The 19670-nt window shown below is 45.4% G+C and overlaps 1 protein-coding gene across 1 annotated transcript in view; it reads right to left on the reverse strand.

Annotated features, from left to right (window-relative positions):
- The window catches only part of DNAH5 (dynein axonemal heavy chain 5), a 159906-nt gene that overhangs the window by 24969 nt on the left and 115267 nt on the right, over positions 1-19670 (reverse strand). The window contains exons 59-65 of the mRNA XM_056854233.1: positions 18111-18314; positions 15904-16083; positions 14675-14812; positions 12407-12542; positions 8921-9237; positions 6415-6570; positions 4805-4987 (exon numbers count right to left, since the gene is read on the reverse strand). Coding sequence (XP_056710211.1) covers positions 4805-4987; positions 6415-6570; positions 8921-9237; positions 12407-12542; positions 14675-14812; positions 15904-16083; positions 18111-18314 — 1314 coding nt within the window. The remainder of the gene's footprint in view (positions 1-4804; positions 4988-6414; positions 6571-8920; positions 9238-12406; positions 12543-14674; positions 14813-15903; positions 16084-18110; positions 18315-19670) is intronic.

Here is a 19670-nt window from a genome sequence, read left to right on the forward strand (position 1 = left end):
GAGGAGGAGGAGGAGGAGAAGAGCTGGTTTTTATATGCCAACTTTCTCTACCACTTAAGGGAGAATCAAACCAGCTTACAGTCTCCTTCCCATCCTCTCCCCACAACAGACACCTTGTGAGGTAGGTGGGGCTGAGAGAGCTCTAAGAGAGCTGTGACTAGCCCAAGGTCACCCAGCTGGCTTCATGTGTAGGAGTGGGGAAACAAATCCAGTTCACCAGATTAGCCTCTGCCACTCATGTGGAGAAGTGGGGAACTTAGAAGCATTCATAGTTCATACACTGGATGGGCAATGAATACTGCAATTCGTTTTTCTCACTGTGTGTGTGTTAAGTGCTGTCAAGTTGCTTCTGACTCATTACGACCCTATGAATCAATGTCTTCCAAAACATCCTAACTTTAACAGCCTTGCTCAGGTCTTGCAAACTGAGGGCCATGGCTTCCTTTATAGAGTCCATCCATCTCTTGTTGGGTCTTCCTCTTTTCCTGCTGCCTTCAACTTTTCCTAGAATGATTGTCTTTTCTTCTCACTACCATTAGCAAAATGCTAAAGCCCTGGCAGACTGCAGTCGATCTGGATCTTCCCATTGGCAACTCATGATATACTAAATTTATGCTTGATTAGATTACCAGAATCTATCTAAATATATTATGTACCTATAGGAACCATTAATTGCATATTTTTACAGCCATCGAAAAGTTAATTTGCATCTAATTGGGTCGGTCTCATTCTGTGGATTGTGGCTTGACCATAACAAGCTCACATACTTCCTTCCATTAAAAAGAAAGACCTGTGTCATGTGCAATCTGTAGGAATAAAAGGAAACATAATTGGGGATCCTGAAAGTAATTTATAAGAACTATGAGTTTTCTTTGGTCAGGCTATGATAGGAAATCAGAATATTAAAAATGCAAATATATTTGAGGCAAAAAGGATGAAAAGGTAATCCAGAAAGAAATGAGGGAACATCTGCTCATTTCATTTCTTTTAATTAGTTTCCATTTTGAGATTAAAAGGTTGCAAAGCAGAGATATATCCCCAGAATACAAACAGGTATAAACTGCAATGTTCCACCACCTGGTGGCAATTCATTTTCATCAGCAGCGGCAATTTCAGCCCGGGCAGCCATTTTGCTATTACGTTCCAAACACTGCTATCTAGTATGTTCCCGAGACGACACAAACATCAGTAAATGCAAAACTTATCCATGCATTGGTCAAACATGCTACATGCAGGCCTCATTATCACAATGTATGGCATGTGGAAAGCTTGCAGAAACTTCAGCTGGTCCAGAAGGTGGTATATTGTGGAAAAACGGACGTGATCATGCCATCCCAATGTTGAAACCTCTTCATTGTTGCCCATTAGGGTTACCACCTCCATGTTGGGAAATACCAGGAGATTTTCAGGGCAGAGCCTGAGGAGGACGGGGTTGGGGGAGGGGAGGGACTTCAATACCATAGAGTCCAATTGCCAAAGCGGCCATTTTCTCCAGGAGAACTGAACTCTTATCGGCTGAAGATCATTTGTAATAGCAGGAGATCTCCAGCCAGCACCTGGAGGGTGGCAACCCTATTGCCCACTGATTTTTCCCCACAATTCAAGATGTTGGTTTTGACCTATAAAGCCCTACAAAGCCTGCCTCCACTCACATGAATCTGCTTGTGAACTGATGAAACCTTCTTTGGCGGTTCTCACGCCTTCCTCAGTAAGATAAGTAGTTGCCTACCCTGTAATGGCAACATGGTTTTGTAACCCCCTCTTGCCAGTCACCAATATCACATAATCAACAAGCCAAACTCCTCCATTTTACCTGAGTGACATTCATTGTTTTTGCAGCAGGGAATTGAATTGGTTTGCTAATTTTTAGGCTGTTGATTGTACTTCCACTTTAATAGGTTTTGTTGGTATTTTATTGCTTTATTTACTTCACCTATATCCTGCTTTTCTCCCCAATGGGGATCCAAAGTGGCCCACATTGTTCTCCTCTCCTCTGTTTTGTCTTCACAACAACCCTTCGAGGTAGGTTAGGCCAAGACTATGTTGCTGGCCCTACGTCACCCAGCATGCTTCCATGGCTGAGCGGGGACTTGAACCTGGGACTCCCAGATCCCAGTCTGACATTCTAACCACTACACAACACTGGCTCTCTTTCAGTGTGTTTTAATTAATATTTTAAGCCACTCTCAGAAAGTGGAAAGGAGAGCTGTAAGTGCTCTCACCTGAGATTCTGAAGAACATTAAAATCAGGAGGAGGATGCTACTATGCAAATTTCCCAAAGGTTATATGCTCTACAGTAAAGTCTTGATGGAAAAGACAGTCATGCTAGGAAAAGTTGAGGGCAGCAGGAAAAGAGGAGGACCCAACAAGAGATGGATTGACTCAATAAAGGAAGCCACGGCCCTTAGTTTGCAAGACCTGAGCAAGGCTGTCAAAGATAGGACATTTTGGAGGACATTGATTCCTAGGGTCACCATGAGTCATAAGCAACTTGACGGCACTTAACACACACACACAAAGTCTTGATGAAACACTTCTTTCTGGCCAGGTCAGCATCTTGGCAATAGGCTTCAGATGCACCAGTCCAAACCATTCGTAGAGACATTTAGAAATAGGCGAGCCACTTGGTATTCTATGAAGCTTCATCTCTCATCCAAAATCTCTTTCACAAACTGCAGCTGACAAATCAAGCCAGAAAGCCAGCTGACAACCAAACACAGGCTGACACTTCAGGGGGATTCTTTTTAAATTTTCACATGGTATTAAGAGGTTTATAATCTTGCCATGCACACAAAATTGTCATGCCTTCCTCCTTTCAGAAAAATGTCCCATGACATGGCTAGTGACCAACCATAGAAAAACTCCACCACATTTGCGAAACTGCAAAACTGCTTAACGTGTGTGGTGTAGTGATTAGGAGCGGTGGACTCTAATCTGGAGATCCGGGTTTGCGTCCCCACTCCCCACATAAGTGGCAGGCTCTGATCTGGTGAACCAGGTTGGTTTCCCCAACCTTATACATGAAACCAAGGAGCCCCGTGGTGCAGAGTGGTAAGCTGCAGTACTTCAGTCCAAGCTCTGCTCACGACCTGAGTTCAATCTCAACGGAAGTTGATTTCAGGTAGCCGGCTCAAGGTTGACTCAGCCTTCCATCCTTCCGAGGTCTGTAAAATGAGTACCCAGCTTGCTCGGGGTTAAGGGAAGATGACTGGGAAACCTCCCTGTAAACAAAGTCTGCCTAGGAAACGTCGGGATGTGGGTCAGGAATGACCTGGTGCTTGCACAGGGGACCTTTACCCTTTTTATACATGAAACCAGCTGGGTGACCTTGCGCTAGTCACAGTTCTCTTAGAGCTCTCTCAGGGAAGGTGATTGTAAGCCAGTTTGATTCGCCTTAAAAGGTAGAGAAAACCAGCATCTAATAACCAACTCTTCTTCTTCTTCTTCTTCTTCTTAAGTTCATTTAGGTTTGTAGAGTAGATGTGCCTTTACTGTCCCACATGTGACGAATAGTTAGACGGCTATTCTGAAATCCTGTGTTGTTTTTTATTTTGTATCCCACATTTTACAAGAGTGTGACTTTGTGTGATCTCCAGCACATCGCATGGAACTAGGAAGTTCATTCTTCTGTTCTAACAGAATGAGGCCATTCCAGATCCATCACCTTGCAGAGATGAAAGGGGAAGGAGTGGGGTTTTGCTGCAGCCTGCGGAAAGGGAGAGCTGCCCAGCCTGACAAGTCTGTCCACAGCATCAGGGGTGGGGCAAGGGAAGCCCTTGTCAGGGTCTGGTCTGCCTCGACCCCCCTCTTTGGTCAGCGGACAGAAATGGCACCCCCCTCCATCCGCTGATTTCAGAGTAGGTGCAAGCGGGTCGCAGGTTTGGGGCCGAGTGGGAATTTTTGCCCCCTTTGGCACAACCGATTTAAAACCGAGGGAGGAGATTCATCTGCTCTACTCTGAAAATAGATAGCAAAGTCCTGGGCTTGCTGGGTTTATGGTCTTGGTACCTCATTGTGGGAGCAGCAATGCAGGTAAAGGTGACTGAGTGGAACGCAGTAAAGCTTTGGAGATAGGGCTGCAAGCTCCAGGTTGAGAAATATTTGGAGATTGTTGGGGGCGGAGCCTGAGGAGAAGGGACGGACTTCAACGTCATAGAGTCCAATTGCCAAAGCAGCCATTTTCTCCAGGGGAACTGATCTCTGTCGCCTGGAGGTCAGTTGTAACAGTGGGAGATCTCCAGCCACTACCTGGAGGTTGGCAACCCTATTTTGGAAAGCACCCTGAGGCATCAGTAGTAGGGTGACGGGGCAGTCCTCAGACCAGAGGCCTGGGGCCTCAGGCCTTCTTGGAACTGGGACAGGATCCCCTTGAAGGATGCCCTCATCCTTGGCCCATACACCTTGCATCAAGATGGCAAGGGACATGGCACGCCTCCCTCGAGCAATAAAATGCTTGGCAAGGAGGAGATGGAGCTGCGCTCAGGTGACCGCTCAGGGCTTGGAGCCAGTATGGTTCACCCATAAGGTCTGGGATGTGCAGGCAGAGGGCGCTGGACCCTTCGGCATCCCAGCAAGGGCCTGCATGGTGACTTGGCACAGAAGGGCTGGGCGCACTGGCACTGCAGATCCCTTGAATGATATAAAATTAAATAAAACTGGCCCGTTTTATTATCCCAGCTAATAGCGGCGGCTTTAATTATTTCCACGTCTGCCAGCTAAAAAATGGCCTCTGTAAGCAGTTACAAATTGTATGTATATATATGTTAATTCTAAAAAGGTTTGGGGGAAATTTGTTCCACCTACCTGTTTTTCTGTTAGAATGACTCTCCCTAGAAGCTGATCTTCCAGACCCTTCATGGTGACGGTAAAATCAATTATTGAGGTGCGAGCGCTGATCTCTGGAGTATACGCTGGATTGGGAAGCTTGGTGGTAAGATAGAGCCGGAATCCATTCATAACATCTATTTCTTTATCTCCAACTTTGACCTAATTTTTTAAAAAAAAATATGCAAGTGAAAGAAATACAAGTCTACAAACATTTTATTGCATAACCTCAAACACCAGTGAGTTATTTATTCCGTTCTAGTTTTCATTTAATTTCTATCAAGTATCAGATACAATTGACCTCTTATAAAACTAATTTTTATATGGGGCTGGATCCCACATAGATTTCTGCCACTGGGGGGGGGGGCAATTTTTGCCAATTCTCCCCTCATATGGAAGCCCAACATGTCCCTGAAATGCTGTTCCTAGGGGACAGGCGACTCCTAGGAATAGCTTGAAGGGAAATTGGACATCTCCCATGGGGGAGGGAAATTGGCAAAAATCACCCCTCTCCATGTACTCACAAAAATCTATGCAGGATCCAGCCTGTAGTATTTCAGCTCTTCATCTGGAACAGAAGGGACCAGTTTTACTTGAGATTTTTGGGCACCCCTCCCTTTTTTTTGTCAATCTGTGATTCTCAAACCACTGTCATTGCTTCCCTTTCAACTGGTCTCCAAGGCTATGTTGAAAATACACAAGCCGATATTGAAGAGCTGCAGATTTATGGAACCTGCCTCAAGAGGCAACTCGCTTTCCAGCGCAAATGTTCAAAGGAACCAAAAAGCCGTGCATGTGATTACAGTAAATGCCTCAAAGAATGGAAGGAAGGATAAGGAACAGAATCCAGTGGAGAAAGGTGGTGAAGTAGAAAGCATTCTAGGTAACAACCAGGAAGCCTCTTCCATGGAGATGGTGCAAGTGCCTCTCCTTTCTACTTGTGTCAGAGGAGGAGGAGAAAGAAAAAGAAAGATGCCCCCCCCCATGACAAATGAAACCAAATGGAGAGTCACATGCATGTGTGGGGGGGAGCATCTAGGTAAGAAATCTCCTACGCACCTTCCTCTGCGACAGCAATAGTGCAAGACAAGCTGGAGGTACACAGAGACCAAACAAAACTGAACATTGATCCTCAGTACCATAAAGAAGAAGAAGAGTTGGTTTTTACATGCCGACTTTCTGTCCCTTTTAAGGAGAGTCAAACCGGCTTACAATCTCCTTGCCTTCCTCTCCCCACAAAAGACACCTTGTGAGGTAGGTGGGGCTGAGCGATCTGAGAAAACTGTGACTAGCCCAAGGTCACCCAGTTGGCTTCAAGTGTAGGAGTGGGGAAACCAACTCAGTTCACCAGATTAGAGTCCACCACTCCTGTGGAGGAGAGGGGAATCAAACCTGGCTCTCTAGATTAGAGTCCACAGCTCTTAACCACTACACCACACTGGCTCTAACAAAGTTTAAAGAAAACTGAACTAAATAATTCCAAGTAAACGAATTCACCATGTTCAAAGACAGGATGACCAAAACAGGGAATTGGACTTTTTAATCAACTGGCTAAACTTTATGAAACAGAAAAGATGTCCTTCTCCTACCTTATAGGTAGAACCAGTTTTGATGAAATTCCTTTCAAGGACATTATCCAACGCCGGATCCAACTCCTCGCCAACATCTTCAATTAGCAAGGGCCTTCCGAGAGAAAGGCTGTCCTCCAAGTGGTTTCTAAAATATTTGTGATTCAGAGAGGTGATCTGAAAAGAGAAACATCTTGATCGTGTATTATAGAGACCCCAAAACAAACACACACACACCAACTTTGCAATTCACCAATTGTTTAAAAACCATCCAGGGTTTTCTAAGCTATTTTGTCGTGTCAAAAAACCAAATAGGTCTGTAGCACCCCAAGTTTTAATCCAACTCACAACAGCTTGAGTCCACCAAAGGATTTTTGCAAACAGATAATGGGGAACTTTTGCCAATTGGCCCCTCATTTGAAGACTTCAGACTCTCACTTCATGCTGTTATTGGAGGTCCCCTGTACTCCAGAAGCAGCAGTTCAGAGCAAATTTTGGGTTGCAGTGAGATGCGAGGAAGCAGCCTTCTGCTAACACAAAACCCCTTCCATTGGTTCAAATCCTCCAGTAGATCCAACCCAAAGCACTCCATCTGGGCATCAGGACTCAGACTCCCACCTGATGTTTTAGATCACAGTTTCAGGAACCACAGGGGTGCCTGTCACTTCGTATCGCCTAAAGGAGTCAACGGCAGAGAGATCACGCCCAAGGAAGCAGCTAACTACATCCACCAAGTAAATGCCAGCCAAGGCTTCTAAGCCAGGCTTGTCCACTGGCCTGTGTGAGGCGGCGATCTCCACTGGCTGTGAACTGCCTTCATTTGGCTCTGCCCTGCCTTTGCTTGTCCCAGGTTCTGTTTCACAGAGGTCTGGGCTGACATTAAGCCCATCACACCTGACATTTAACTTCTACTGTCAACAAGCCTTCAACCAGCGAAAGTCACAAAGCCAATGGGCATACCTGTTCAGTCAGGGCTTTGATAAAGTCATAGATCAGGGATCAGGGTTGCAACCGTGCTCGGATATTTGAAAGAGAGGAGTGTGTCCGAAGCCCCAGTTGGTGCCGGATATACATCATCATGTAGAGGACGCTGTTCTCTGCCCCCAACCCCACCTCTCTAAACTTCCCGCTGGTGGCAAAGAGGGACCTGGCAACCCTATCTACTAATGATAATGTACATAGCTGTGGGAATAGAAGTGGAGAACACAGCCCATTTCTCGTTCTACACCAGGGGTGTCCAATTTTTTTTGCTTCCGTGGGCCACACTGGAAGAAGAAGAATTGTCTTGGGCCACACATAAAATACACTAACACTAACAATAGCTGATTCATAATGTTTTAAGTTTATGATTTTGGGCCGCATTCATAGCCTTCCTCGGCCGCATGCGGCCCGGGGGCCACAGTTTGGACAAGCCTGTTCTACATAGTGACATGGAGATGGTGTAGATCCTTTTTGAGGGGAAAGGGGTAAAATATTTCCCTAACTGGTTATGCTACTGGAGACACAAGTACGGGTAACACTATTACAAGAGGTGAAAGGAGGCCGTTTACCTCAGCTTCAAGCTAAATGGAAATTATCTGCAAAAAGTGAGTTACCTCTGTGACAAAGATCTTATTTCTCTGTGCAGACACAGAGCCGGTAGTCTGCTATAAAGTTGCCCCTTTTTTTTTTTGGCAGCAAAGAAAATATGGGCCAGGCTGGTCCAACATAGTAATACTGAACAGAACTGAGTCATAAACTTGTTTTTTGATGGGAAGTGGGATTTACTAATTATAACTGTGGGCAGCAGTTCAAAGTTTGGGCTTGAGACCTAACTATTAGGGGTTATTCTATTTCATAGTAAGTCTGGAGTGGTATTGCTGTTTATTTAATGTCGGGGTATTCCCAGATAACTTTGATTGTTACATTTTTTTAAGAACGTTCTTTGTCATTCTCCAGTATATTGATTAGTTCTGGCAGGTTAGAGAGATATATTTGTTGAGTTTTAATCTGTTACCAAAATATAACTTTTACCAATGATTGTAATATGGATTTTTATCAGTTCTTGTAATGGCCTTTGGCCAAATGCAATAAACTTGAACATAAGACAAGCCCTGCTGGATCAGACCAAGGCCCATCAAGTCCAGCAGTCTGTTCACACAGTGGCCAACCGGGTGCCTCTAGCAAGCCCACAAGCAAGACAACTGAAGCAGCATTTATCCTGCCTGTGTTCCACAGCACTTAATATAATAGGCATGTTCTTCTGATCCTGGAGAGAATAGGTAATCCTGGGGCAGGGAGTTCCACAATTTAACTATGTGTTGTGTAAAGAAATGCTTCCTTTTGTCTGTTTTGAAAATGAACCTGAGTTACCCTTATTTGACAATTCTGTTAGCTTCCAACTACGCCCAAATTAATTTTTGCGACCTAATTAGGATATCGTTTCAGAACATATCATCGATTTTGAAAACACATCACATTCCTGAAGTTGCTTTTCAATTAACACACACAGAGAGTAGAAATATTTGGAAAATGGAACTTCATTTACCTGCAATTCATTCCTGGTTTCCTTGTTTTTAATCCACATCTTTCCTTGGGTCTGCGGGTCAATCAGTAAAGGGTAACGGGCTGCTTTTGTGACAATGATACCATTCTGGATGGACAGGTCGTCATTTGGCAGCCCCTGAAGGTTCCATTCACTGACAGTAGGTGCATCGATCAGCATCTCTGTGAGATTCAGATTGTTTCCAAATGGGATTTTCCGGGTTTTCATTTCTTTTTCCCAACCATTTAACAACAAATTGCGGAACTCTTGGTTAAAGGGGCCAGAATAGGAGAGAAAAGCTGTGGCCAGCAACACATCACCTGAATTAGTACAGAGAGAGAACATGCCAAGTGCAATGTGAGAATCATTACCAAGAATGAAACATTGGACATGCTGTGAAGATCTCATCTGCGGACTGGAAGATATCCTTGTCTAGGTTGTGCCTCCGCCTTGCTCTATAGACAATAGGGCTGTTGAAAAAAAAATTTGGTATAGTTCGGCTTCGGCAAAATTCGGCCCGTTTTATTCGGGCCATGCCGAAGTCCGAACTCCCCCACTTCGGATCCCCAGAAATTCGGGGGGATCCAGAGTTCGGGGGAAAATTCGGGCCCCCGCGTGCCTTCAGGGGGCTTCCCTGAAGGCGCGCAGGGGGCCCTTTAAACAGATGTGCGCCTCCCAGCTGGGAGGCACAGATCTGTTTAAAGGGCCCCCCACGCACCTTCAGGGAAGCCCCCTGAAGGCGTGCGGGGGGCCCTTTAAACAAGCCCCTCTGTGCTGTCTGCGCAGACAGCGCAGAGGGTCTTGCCAGCCCCCCGCCAGCCCTGCCGGGAGTCCCGGCAGGACTGGGGGGGCTTTAAATAGATCTGTGCCTCCCAGCCGGGAGTCCCGGCAGGGCTGGGGGGGGCTTTAAATAGATCTGCGCCTCCCGGCCGGATCTATTTAAAGGGCCCGCCGCACGCCTCCAGGGAAGCTCCCTGGAGGCGCGCGCGGGGGGGGGGGGGAACAAATCTGCGCCTTCCAGCTGGAAGGCGCAGATCTGTTTAAAGGGGCCGAATTCACTGAATTTATTCGGGAACACCCTGAACTCGGCGAATTCGGCTCCCCGGTTTCCCCCCCTTTTTGAGTTCGGTTTGTCCGAACCGAAAAACCGCTGAATTGCGGGAAATTTGGCTGTTTTCAGTTCGGACCGAACCGAATCAACAGCCCTAATAGACAAGACATACGCAGATTTCTCGCAAACGCTTCTACCAACCTGAGGAGGTGCTCCACCTCCCTACTTCATGTCTTATTTATTTATATTTATTTTATTACATTTTTATTCTGCCTTTTCTTTGCCAAGCTTCCAATGGAGACCGATCCACCTCTACTGTCACAATCTCAAAAGAAAATTCTCCCTGAAGTGGAGATATTGTAAGGCTGAAAAATAGGTAAGAAAAAGCCTGACTGTGTCCCTTGTGACTTAGGGAATCCCTTTCCAATTCTGCCAACTAGGGTTGGAAAAAGTACCTTCCAATCCACTGATGAGAAGAGAGCTGTGACTAGCCCAAGGTCACCCAGCTGGCTTCATGTGGAGGAGTGGGGAAACTTAACCCAGTTCAGCAGATTTGTGTCCACCACTCATGTGGAGGAGTGAGGAATCAAAGCTGGTCCTCCAGATTAAAGGCCGCCACTCCTAACCACTGCTCTTAACCATTACACCATGCTGGCTCCTCAGGATAATGAAGTCTACATATGCCTTGCCCACGCAGCAAGGAGGAGGAACAACCCAGACAAGGATACCTTCCTCCACTAATGTAGAAAGTTAAAATGTTTACAGTGAATAAAATAAGCAACAGTGCCCAAGAGAAGGAGATCCAGAAGCTACGAGTTAAAGAGCTTGATCCTGTGTATTTTCACACGAGGCTTAAATCTCCTTTGAGCTTCTCTCATGGTTTATGTGAGCACCTGACCATGCAGGCAGGAAAACACAGGAGAGCCATTTGTAATATGAATAAGCCCTTTGGCCAAGGTAGAGTTTGTGGTATCACTGCCATCCCTACTGGGGCAAGAGCAACTTTAACTGTAATGTGTGAAAATCACCTTAAGATTTTCAGCATTAGCTGGAGCAGCTTCACACAAATTGTTCATCTAGTACAGGGGTGACAAACATATGGCCCATGGGCCGGCCCCTTGAGAACCGGCCCCTTGAGAGCTCTTATCCAGCCCGCAAGCCAACCAAAACAGCCACCCCACCCCACCCACTCTCAATCTGGGCTGGCGAGGCATGGCCCGGCCCAACCAAGTGACATTTATGTCATATCCGGCCCTCATAACAATTGAGTTCGACACCTCTGATCTAGTGTCTGCTAACAAAAAATCACCCTCAAGCATCCTTATGAGGAAAGGCTGAGGGACTTGGAGATGTTTATTCTGGAGAAGAGGAGGTTGAGGGGGGACATGATTGCTCTCTTGAATGATTTGAAGGGCCATCACTCAGAGGAGGGCAGGGAGCTGTTCTTGTTGGCAGCAGAAGTTAGGACTCACAATAATGGCCTTAAATTGCAGGCGGAAAGGTATTGGGGGCATTATAGTAAGAGTTGTTCAACAGTGGAATCGGCTTCCTCGGGAGGTGGTGAGCTCCCCCTTCCTGGCAGTCTTCAAGCAGAGGCTGGACAAGCACCTGTCAGGGATGCTCTAGGCTGATCCTGCATTAAGCAGGGGGTTGGACTAGATGGCCTGCATGGCCCCTTCTTATGACTCTATGATCCCAAGTTGCATGGGCAAGATGGTTAATACCAGCGCCAATAAACAAAAAGGGGAAAGCAAAAGCCAACTGATACCTGTGAAGGTTTTCTCTAGCTTTTTCAGAGCTTATCAAGGGGTCCCATATGCCCCACCTGGCCATACTGTGGATCAATCCAGAAGGTACCCACCAGAGAGCTTTGGAGCTGGACTTACTTAAAAAATGTAGCACACACCTTCAGACTGTTTGTTGGGCTACAGAAAAACTAAAAGGACCTTCTTCTATACCTGGAGGAGGTGGAAGAATGGGGGGCGCACAAGTCTGAAACTTGCCCCTCTCTCATGACGCTTCAGAAATGAAGCTTGTCCCAGGCAGAGGGCAAAGCCCTGCAGGTGAGCTACCATTGTGGTGGAAGTGCTGCTTGCCCCAAAAGGGGTGTCCTTCAAGGCAAAATGGATCATGACAGATTATATCCACAAGAGTGAGTCTGTTAACTTAGCCCTTTTTTTTTGTTAGCACGAACTGAAGTGATCATTGTTGTAGTAACTTGAAGAATGCCACCTCTTGGCTCAAAAAATTCAGTATAAGTATATTGTTACCTTCAAAATACACAGAACACTTTATTATTTTTAATACAGAGACTGGAAACGCTCCCAGCCATCTTCTGATAAGCTAGCCAGAAAACACAATGGGGCATTCCTGTGGTTTGTATTTGCTGTGACATCCACAGTTTTGCAAATGCCAAAATGGCGGTGCCGTTGCCTTACCCACAAGCCTCTTTGTTTGCACAGCAAACTCTTTACTCTGTTCCGTCCACCTCTCTTTCTCACCAGCCAGCCCGCTGATCAGACTGGAGGCTGTTTGCATTTTGTGCCGGCAGCGTTCTGCATCCTCAAGCAGGGTCTGCCAAAATCCAAATTGAGATACGTGAGCGGAGAAATTAAGCTTGATCCAAACCCTATTCATAACAGTCGGTATGAATAGCCTGTTAAACATGCATCTGGAGGCTGGAGCATATATTTCACTGTAATCAAAGTTTTGGCCAAAGGCATTTAAAAGCTGTGTGGCATGATGGATGCCCAGGCTGTGGACTTCCGGTCTTTGTTTTGATCATGCATGCCATTTCTGAACGTCAGAGGTTGCCTCCCTCTTCCCCTGCATTTTGCCCGTGTTTTCAAATCTGTGATGAATCAGGTCTCTGAAAACACAGGCAAAATGCAGGGAAATGCAGGGGGAGGACGAGGCGACCTCTGACGGTCAGAAACAGCACGCGTGATCAAAACAAAGACGGGAAGTCGACTGAGGGGTGACGGCGAGGGAAACAGCCGTGCATAAAGGGCCCTAGAATGCAGACTGTTCACAAGGCACGCTCTGGTCCATGTACCCAAATCAGGAACATTAATTTCATTTATTTCATTTATACCCCACCTTTCCCCCAATGGGAAACCAAAGCAGCTGATATCATTCTCCTCTCCTCCATTTAATCCTCCCAACTACCTTGTGAGGTAGCTTTGTCTGTGTCTGACTGGCCTGAGGTCACCCGGCATGCCTCCACGGCAGAGTGGGGCTCTGTACCTACCTGGGTCTCCCAGATTGACCCTCTACCCACTACTCCACTTTGGCCATAATCACCAAAGCAGCCTGTGGACTAATGCACGCTTCACATAAAGGACAGCCAGTATGGTGCAGCGGTTAGATTAACATCAAATGTTGATGAGAGAGCCAAGGATGCTGCTTTGAATTTCTCATGGGAAGGAAGAAAATGTAGTGCAGCCAGCCGGCATCTCAGATCATCATCATAATCCTCATAATAGCTCGAGGAGGAGGAGGAGGAGGAGGAGGAAGAGGAAAAGAAGAAGAAGGAGAAGAAGGAGAAGGAGGAGGAGAAGAAGAGCTGGTTTTTATATGCCAATTTTCTCTACTACTTTAGGAGAATCAAACGGGCTTACAATCTCCTTCCCTTCCCCTCCCCACAACAGACACCTTATGAGGTTGATGGGGCTGAGAGAGTTCTAACAGAGCTGTGACTAGCCCAAGGTCACCCTGCTGGCTTCATGTATAGGAGTGGGGAAACCAACCCGCTTCTCCAGATTAGAATCCGCCGCTCATGTGGAGGAGGGAGGAATCAAACCCAGTTCTCCAGATTAGAGTCCACCGCTCTTAACCACAAACCACATTGGCTTAGAATTATTCCCATACTGAAGATTGGGGGTGGGGAGATGTATAGGGAAAGCTAGTGAGTTTGTGGCTGAGGAGAAGATTTGTACAAAGGGACATCCTTACAGCTTATATAATAGTACCCCAATGGCCCTATTTCAAATATATCAATAACTAAAGAAGTCAGGGAATGCACCAAAAACAGTTATTTTTCTATTCTGTTTTTCAAAAACAGAGACTGCTAATTCTTTACTAGAAACAAATTGGCATAAAATCAAATGAAGCATAAAATCAAAGATAGAATAAGAGTTTAAAGTAGATTTTCGGCACATGTTCAGATATATAGGAAAGGTCAATATAACCAAATACAGAAGGCACAGAGATACACCGTCAGAGCTCAGCAGTACAGTGAAGAAGAAGAGTTGGTTTTTATATGCTGACTTTCTCCACCTTTTTTAAGGAGACTCAAAGCGGCTTACTATCGCCTTCCCTTCCTCTACCCACAACAAACACCCTGTGAGGTAGGTGGGGCTGAGAGAGTTCGGAGAGAATTGTGACTGGCCCAAGGTCACCCAGCAGGCTTCATGTGGAAGAGTGGAGAAAACAACCTAGATCACCAGATTACAGCCCACCGCTCTTAACCACTACACCACACTGGCTCTAAATTAGATTAGAGTGGTTTATGTTGTCCTGGTAAGTAGATGGAAAAATCTTCTCATGCCCTGAATCATGGGTCAGGTGCTGAACGTGACAAGAGTCTGTTCACCATTTGGCAGGACAATGCAGATGATTGGCTGATCACGTCGTTACATGCATGCCATGGTAAAGCAGTCCATGGACATCTGGGTGGACCCCGCGGGACAGGCAGGATACCATACCTGTTTCTCCCTCATGGCTTTCTCGTACTCGGCCTGCACAGTGTCTAATTCAGCCTGCTTGGCATCCAACTCAGCTTGAGCTTTCTTTAGGTCCGACATGGCGGTGGTGTGCCGGTTCTCCTGGACTGCCAGATTAGCCTGCAGGTCACCACACAGTGCAAGTTAGAAAATGCTAAGCAGAGCCCACAACTCCAATAAAACTGATTTCCCTAACACTCAGAGAAATTCTTCACCCCTCTGCTGAGCCCTCCCCGCCCCGCCACAAAATTAGAACTTGTTTGACTGCACGTCAGGTAGAAGAGCTAGATTCGAGACCAGTAGCATCTTAGAGACCAACAAGATTTTCGGGATATAAGATTTCAAGAGTCACATGAACTCATGAAGCTGCCTTATACTGAATGAGACCATCAAGGTCCATCAAAGTCAGTATTGTCTACTCAGACCGGCAGCGGCTTTCGAGGGTCTCAGGCAGAGGTCTTTCACATTATCTACTTGCCTGGTCCCTTTAATTGGAGATGTCGGAGATTGAACCTGGGACCTTCTGCATTCCAAGCAGTTGCTCTACCACTGAGCCACAGCCCCTCCCTTTCCGATACCTGAGACAAATGTTTGTCAGATACCTGAGTCAAATTAGCGTTGACTCTCAAATGCTTATATCCCAAAAATCTTGTTGGGCTCTCAGATGCTACTGGACTCGAAACTAATTCTTCTGCTGCAGACAAACATGGCTACCCTCTGGAACTATCTGCACATTAGTGGAGTAACTCATGTCAGATAAATGGTTAATGAGAATAGCAGATTTTATTCAACAAACTGTTTAGAAATTTTGAGAGCCTATGCTGCTTTAGATGGAGACTCCAAGGCTCAATGTACACACTTTGCGGAATGAGACAATCACGACAGAATATGCTGAATGACTTCACAATGTGGGAGAGGCATATTAATGAATGCTCCTTTATGCACAAAAACTGCCTGCAAGTAGAAAACCAGAACATCAGGGGAAAGGCAGGGCTAGAATCTTTCTTCCTGCTTTGCTAGTTTCCAACTTCCAGCGAGAGCATTTTTTAAAAAAAGCTACCTGCGCCGGTACAGTCCATTCTACTGTTAACAAATTCTGCCTTATCTTCCTAAATTTTAACATACACAATTCTTTGCATGGAGCATGACCATAATGTACATCCCAGCTGGCTCAATTTTACCCTGGTCTTGCATCATTTAATTAGGCTTACTTTTAAAGGCAGAACTTCCTTGTTGATAGAAAAGAATGACGCCATCGCTTTGGTCCAGGAGCAAAGGCCGGCCACGTTTCCGCACACCCGTTTGGCTGTATCGATGTTGTAGTCGCTCATTTCAAAGTAAGGGCTCAACAGCTCTACGACTTCCTCATTAATCATGTCTTTGGGAAATTGCTAGACACAACAAGGGGACAGAGTCACTTCACTGATGGCACAAAACTCAACAAATAAGTCACCATTTGCTTGGTCTAAGCTGGTCCGTGGATCTAAGTGTTCCTAATTTCAATGTATTTGAATGACAATGAGTATTGCTCTGTATAGTGCTGGGTCTCTTAAAACATCTTGCTTTTTTACACCTTGCTCTTACAACGTAGATTTCACCATCAAAACATTCCCCTCAATCAATCAATAATTTATTTGCAGTCATAGACCATCAAATAAAACTAATTTACATAGTTAAATAGTATAGGGTAAAACAAATACAAAATGGATTTGCTATTAAAATGGTTAAAAATGGCAAAATTACCAAGATACATAGCTATTTAATATCAAAACAAATACTAAATATGGGTAAAATTACAATGATTAATAATATCTGAAGATTACCGAGGATAAAACTAGAAAGAAAAATAAATGAATAAATGTGCATTAAATCTGTAGGATCAAACAGTATTAATTCTCCATTTCCTTGGCTATTGTAGGTTCTTAAGCAATCTCTGCCTGATTTTAATTGCTAGCCAGGCAAATCTAGCCATGCTTGCAGAAAATATTCCCCTTATTCTGCAGTATTGTGCTATTGTCATGGTCTTCACTGGTGTTCCGGTTCCATGACCAGGTCATAGACCGAGGGATCATTTATTATGGTGCCTTAAGTAGGCCCTAGTCAAAAATTCAAATTCAAATTTATTTACAGTCAAAGACCAGCAGAATCTGATACACCAAAAAAAAGTGTTAAAACCGTCTATTATTAAAACAGTAAAATAATAATTCCCTTAAGGTAGTTTCATTAACGCAGTCGACAAGAAGGGCAGTGTAAAAAGAATTTGGTCTGCCGGGATAGCTGTGCAAAATTGGGTTAATATACCTGGTTCGGATCTGGCTCTAAATGTTCTGGCTCTTTGGCACCCAAGCTGTAATAAAGCTGTACTACTATAACCGAGATGATGGAGTTGGACCTCTATTGCTCTCAACCACCTTGATGTGAAAATATCAGCAGGAATTAACAAAGTTAGTCTGGGTGGGGAGAGATTTAACTTAAGCCAAAGGCTTATCACTAGAAAAGTAAGCCCTAATTAAGCCTGCTGGAGTTGTTCGGGGCAAAAATCCACCATAATTTATGGTTCATTCATGGGGATCCTGCGTAGGCGTTAATGGAGGAACCGCCCCAAGAGGGAAGGAGTTATGCACTCCCACTGGAATTGCCTCTGTGACTGAATCAAGAGACCATTTCAAGTTACTTATTACATGGCGGTGGTAAAAGTGCCCTTAAGTCGCTGCCAACTTATGGCAATTCTGCAGTTTCTAAAGTAATATAAGAACAGAGGTGGTTTGCCATTACCTTCCTCTGCATAGTAACCCTGGACTTCCTTGGTAGTTTCCCATCCAAGTACTACCCAGGGCCCACCCTAAGGGTTGCCAACTTCAAGGTGGTGGCTAGAGATCTTCCACAATTACAACTGATCTCCAGCTGATAGAGATCAGTTCCCTGGAGAAAATGGCTGTTTTGGCAACTGAACTCTATGGCATTGAAGTCCCTCCCCTCTCCAAACACCACCTTCTTCAGGCTCCACCCCCAAAATCTCCAGGCATTTCCCAACACAGAGCTGGCAACCCTACCAACCCTGCTTAGCTTCCAAGATCTGATGAGATGGGGCTAGCCTGGGCCATCCACTTAAGGGCAATCATGACGTACTTCACTTTAAGTAGTCATGTGACGAGGGCCCTAGAATGGAACATGGTAATGCGTTCCATGTTGAGTGCTAAATTGGGATATACATTACATAAGCCTAGTTAACTAACTTAAACAGAGGCCATGTTTTCAATTGACAAAATCGGGGGCGGGGATTTGCCTATCTCTGCAATATACTCCATCTTGCTTCGTACTATTCCTTGAAAGTTAGGACTTCAAATTTTGTTCCAGCTTCCCCCAACCCTGGCACATGCGCTCTTTGTTTGTGCTCTCAGCTCTGCTTTCCACATACCTGCAGGTTCTGTAGGAAGTTTCCTGCGGTCATCAGCCTCAGGGACTCCTGCCACGAGGGGGTGGTGCAATTTTTCTCCAGGTCTGCTTTGACAGTGTTGACCCTCCTCTGGAACAGCAGCAGCACGCAGTCCATGATGCGCATGATCAGATGAGGCGGCCGGCCCAGCGTGCGAACGGTGGCAATGTCTGAAGGCTTGATAGTCTAGGGTACACAAGGGAAATGTTTCTTGGGGGATAAGTAAGTTGATCTCCATGACAGCAGGACAATTTAACAGGAAACTGTCACTGACCTCTGTCCAGTCTTTGCACAAAAGCCTCCAGCGTTCATACGAGAAACTCCAGCTTTCCTCTAAGCAGGTGTACCTGCCTGACCTCACTGCATTGGTCCGCTTTTCTATTCTGCTAGCCCCCCACAGCCACAGCCCTCAATTTGCAAGATCTGAGCAAGGCTGTCAATGATAGGACACTTTGGAGGACATTGATTCATAGGGTCGCCATGAATCAGAAGCAACTTGACGGCACTTGACACACACGCACACACACAGTCCACATTGTGTGGTCCCGATGTAAACTTGTCCACAACTGCAAGGTATATGATATACTCCTGCAGAGGTGAAGGGATCTCTTTTGTCTTTTGCTGATCGTAGCATCTGTTGTATTTTCTTGGTGGGTTTAAACACTGTTTGTAGGTTGTTTTTTCAAAGGTTTCTCCACAACGCAGCATACAAACAAGGATAAAAGAACATGAAAGATACTGCAGACTTGGCCAACCTGAGAAATCAGCAGTGGCTGAACATGGACTGACCCAAACAGGACACAGGGTCTTATTCCAAGACACTGAAAGACTGGACAATTCTACCAACTATTTTGTCAGATTGCACCGAGAAGCCATTGAAATTTATAAACATCAGCACAACTTTAACAGAAAAGAAGAGAGTTTAAGAATGAATAAGGCTTGGCTTCCTGTCCTGAAAACCTACAGACTAACAAAGACTACAGTCCACAATAGCCATGCGGATTAGCCTTGGATTCCACATGTTAACAGATCACTTCAGGATACAATGGTTCCACATTAACATACCACACCCTCATTAGCACATTATCTTGATACTTACAGGACAATGATTAGCACATTACCTTTAATACTTTGCAGGACAATGACTCAGCTCAATCCCAACTCCCTTCTGGCTATATATTACTCTTCCTACACACTTGACACTGAGAGACACTGTCCTTCAGTGTTACTCCTCTGAACATGCCTGCCACGGCTACGGGCGAAACGTCAGGAAAGAAAATACCAAGACCACGGTCACACAGCCCGGATAACCTACAAGAACCAATGAACTCTGACCGTGAAAGCCTTTGACAATAAACTACATTTTCTGGAAGTGACCCCTTATTCCCCCATCTCTCTCCCAACGGAGGAAAAAGGAAGTCATAAGTCTGAACTCTACCAGGCAATGATCTGTCCCCAATAGGGGAGTCAACTTTAACTCTCCCACCTTCCCCAGCAGTATAATAGACCAAATCCAGTGTGTGCCCTGCCAAATATGTGGAG

This window comes from Euleptes europaea, chromosome 8 (genome assembly GCF_029931775.1).
Source record: "Euleptes europaea isolate rEulEur1 chromosome 8, rEulEur1.hap1, whole genome shotgun sequence".
In the NCBI taxonomy this organism is placed as follows: domain Eukaryota; kingdom Metazoa; phylum Chordata; class Lepidosauria; order Squamata; family Sphaerodactylidae; genus Euleptes; species Euleptes europaea.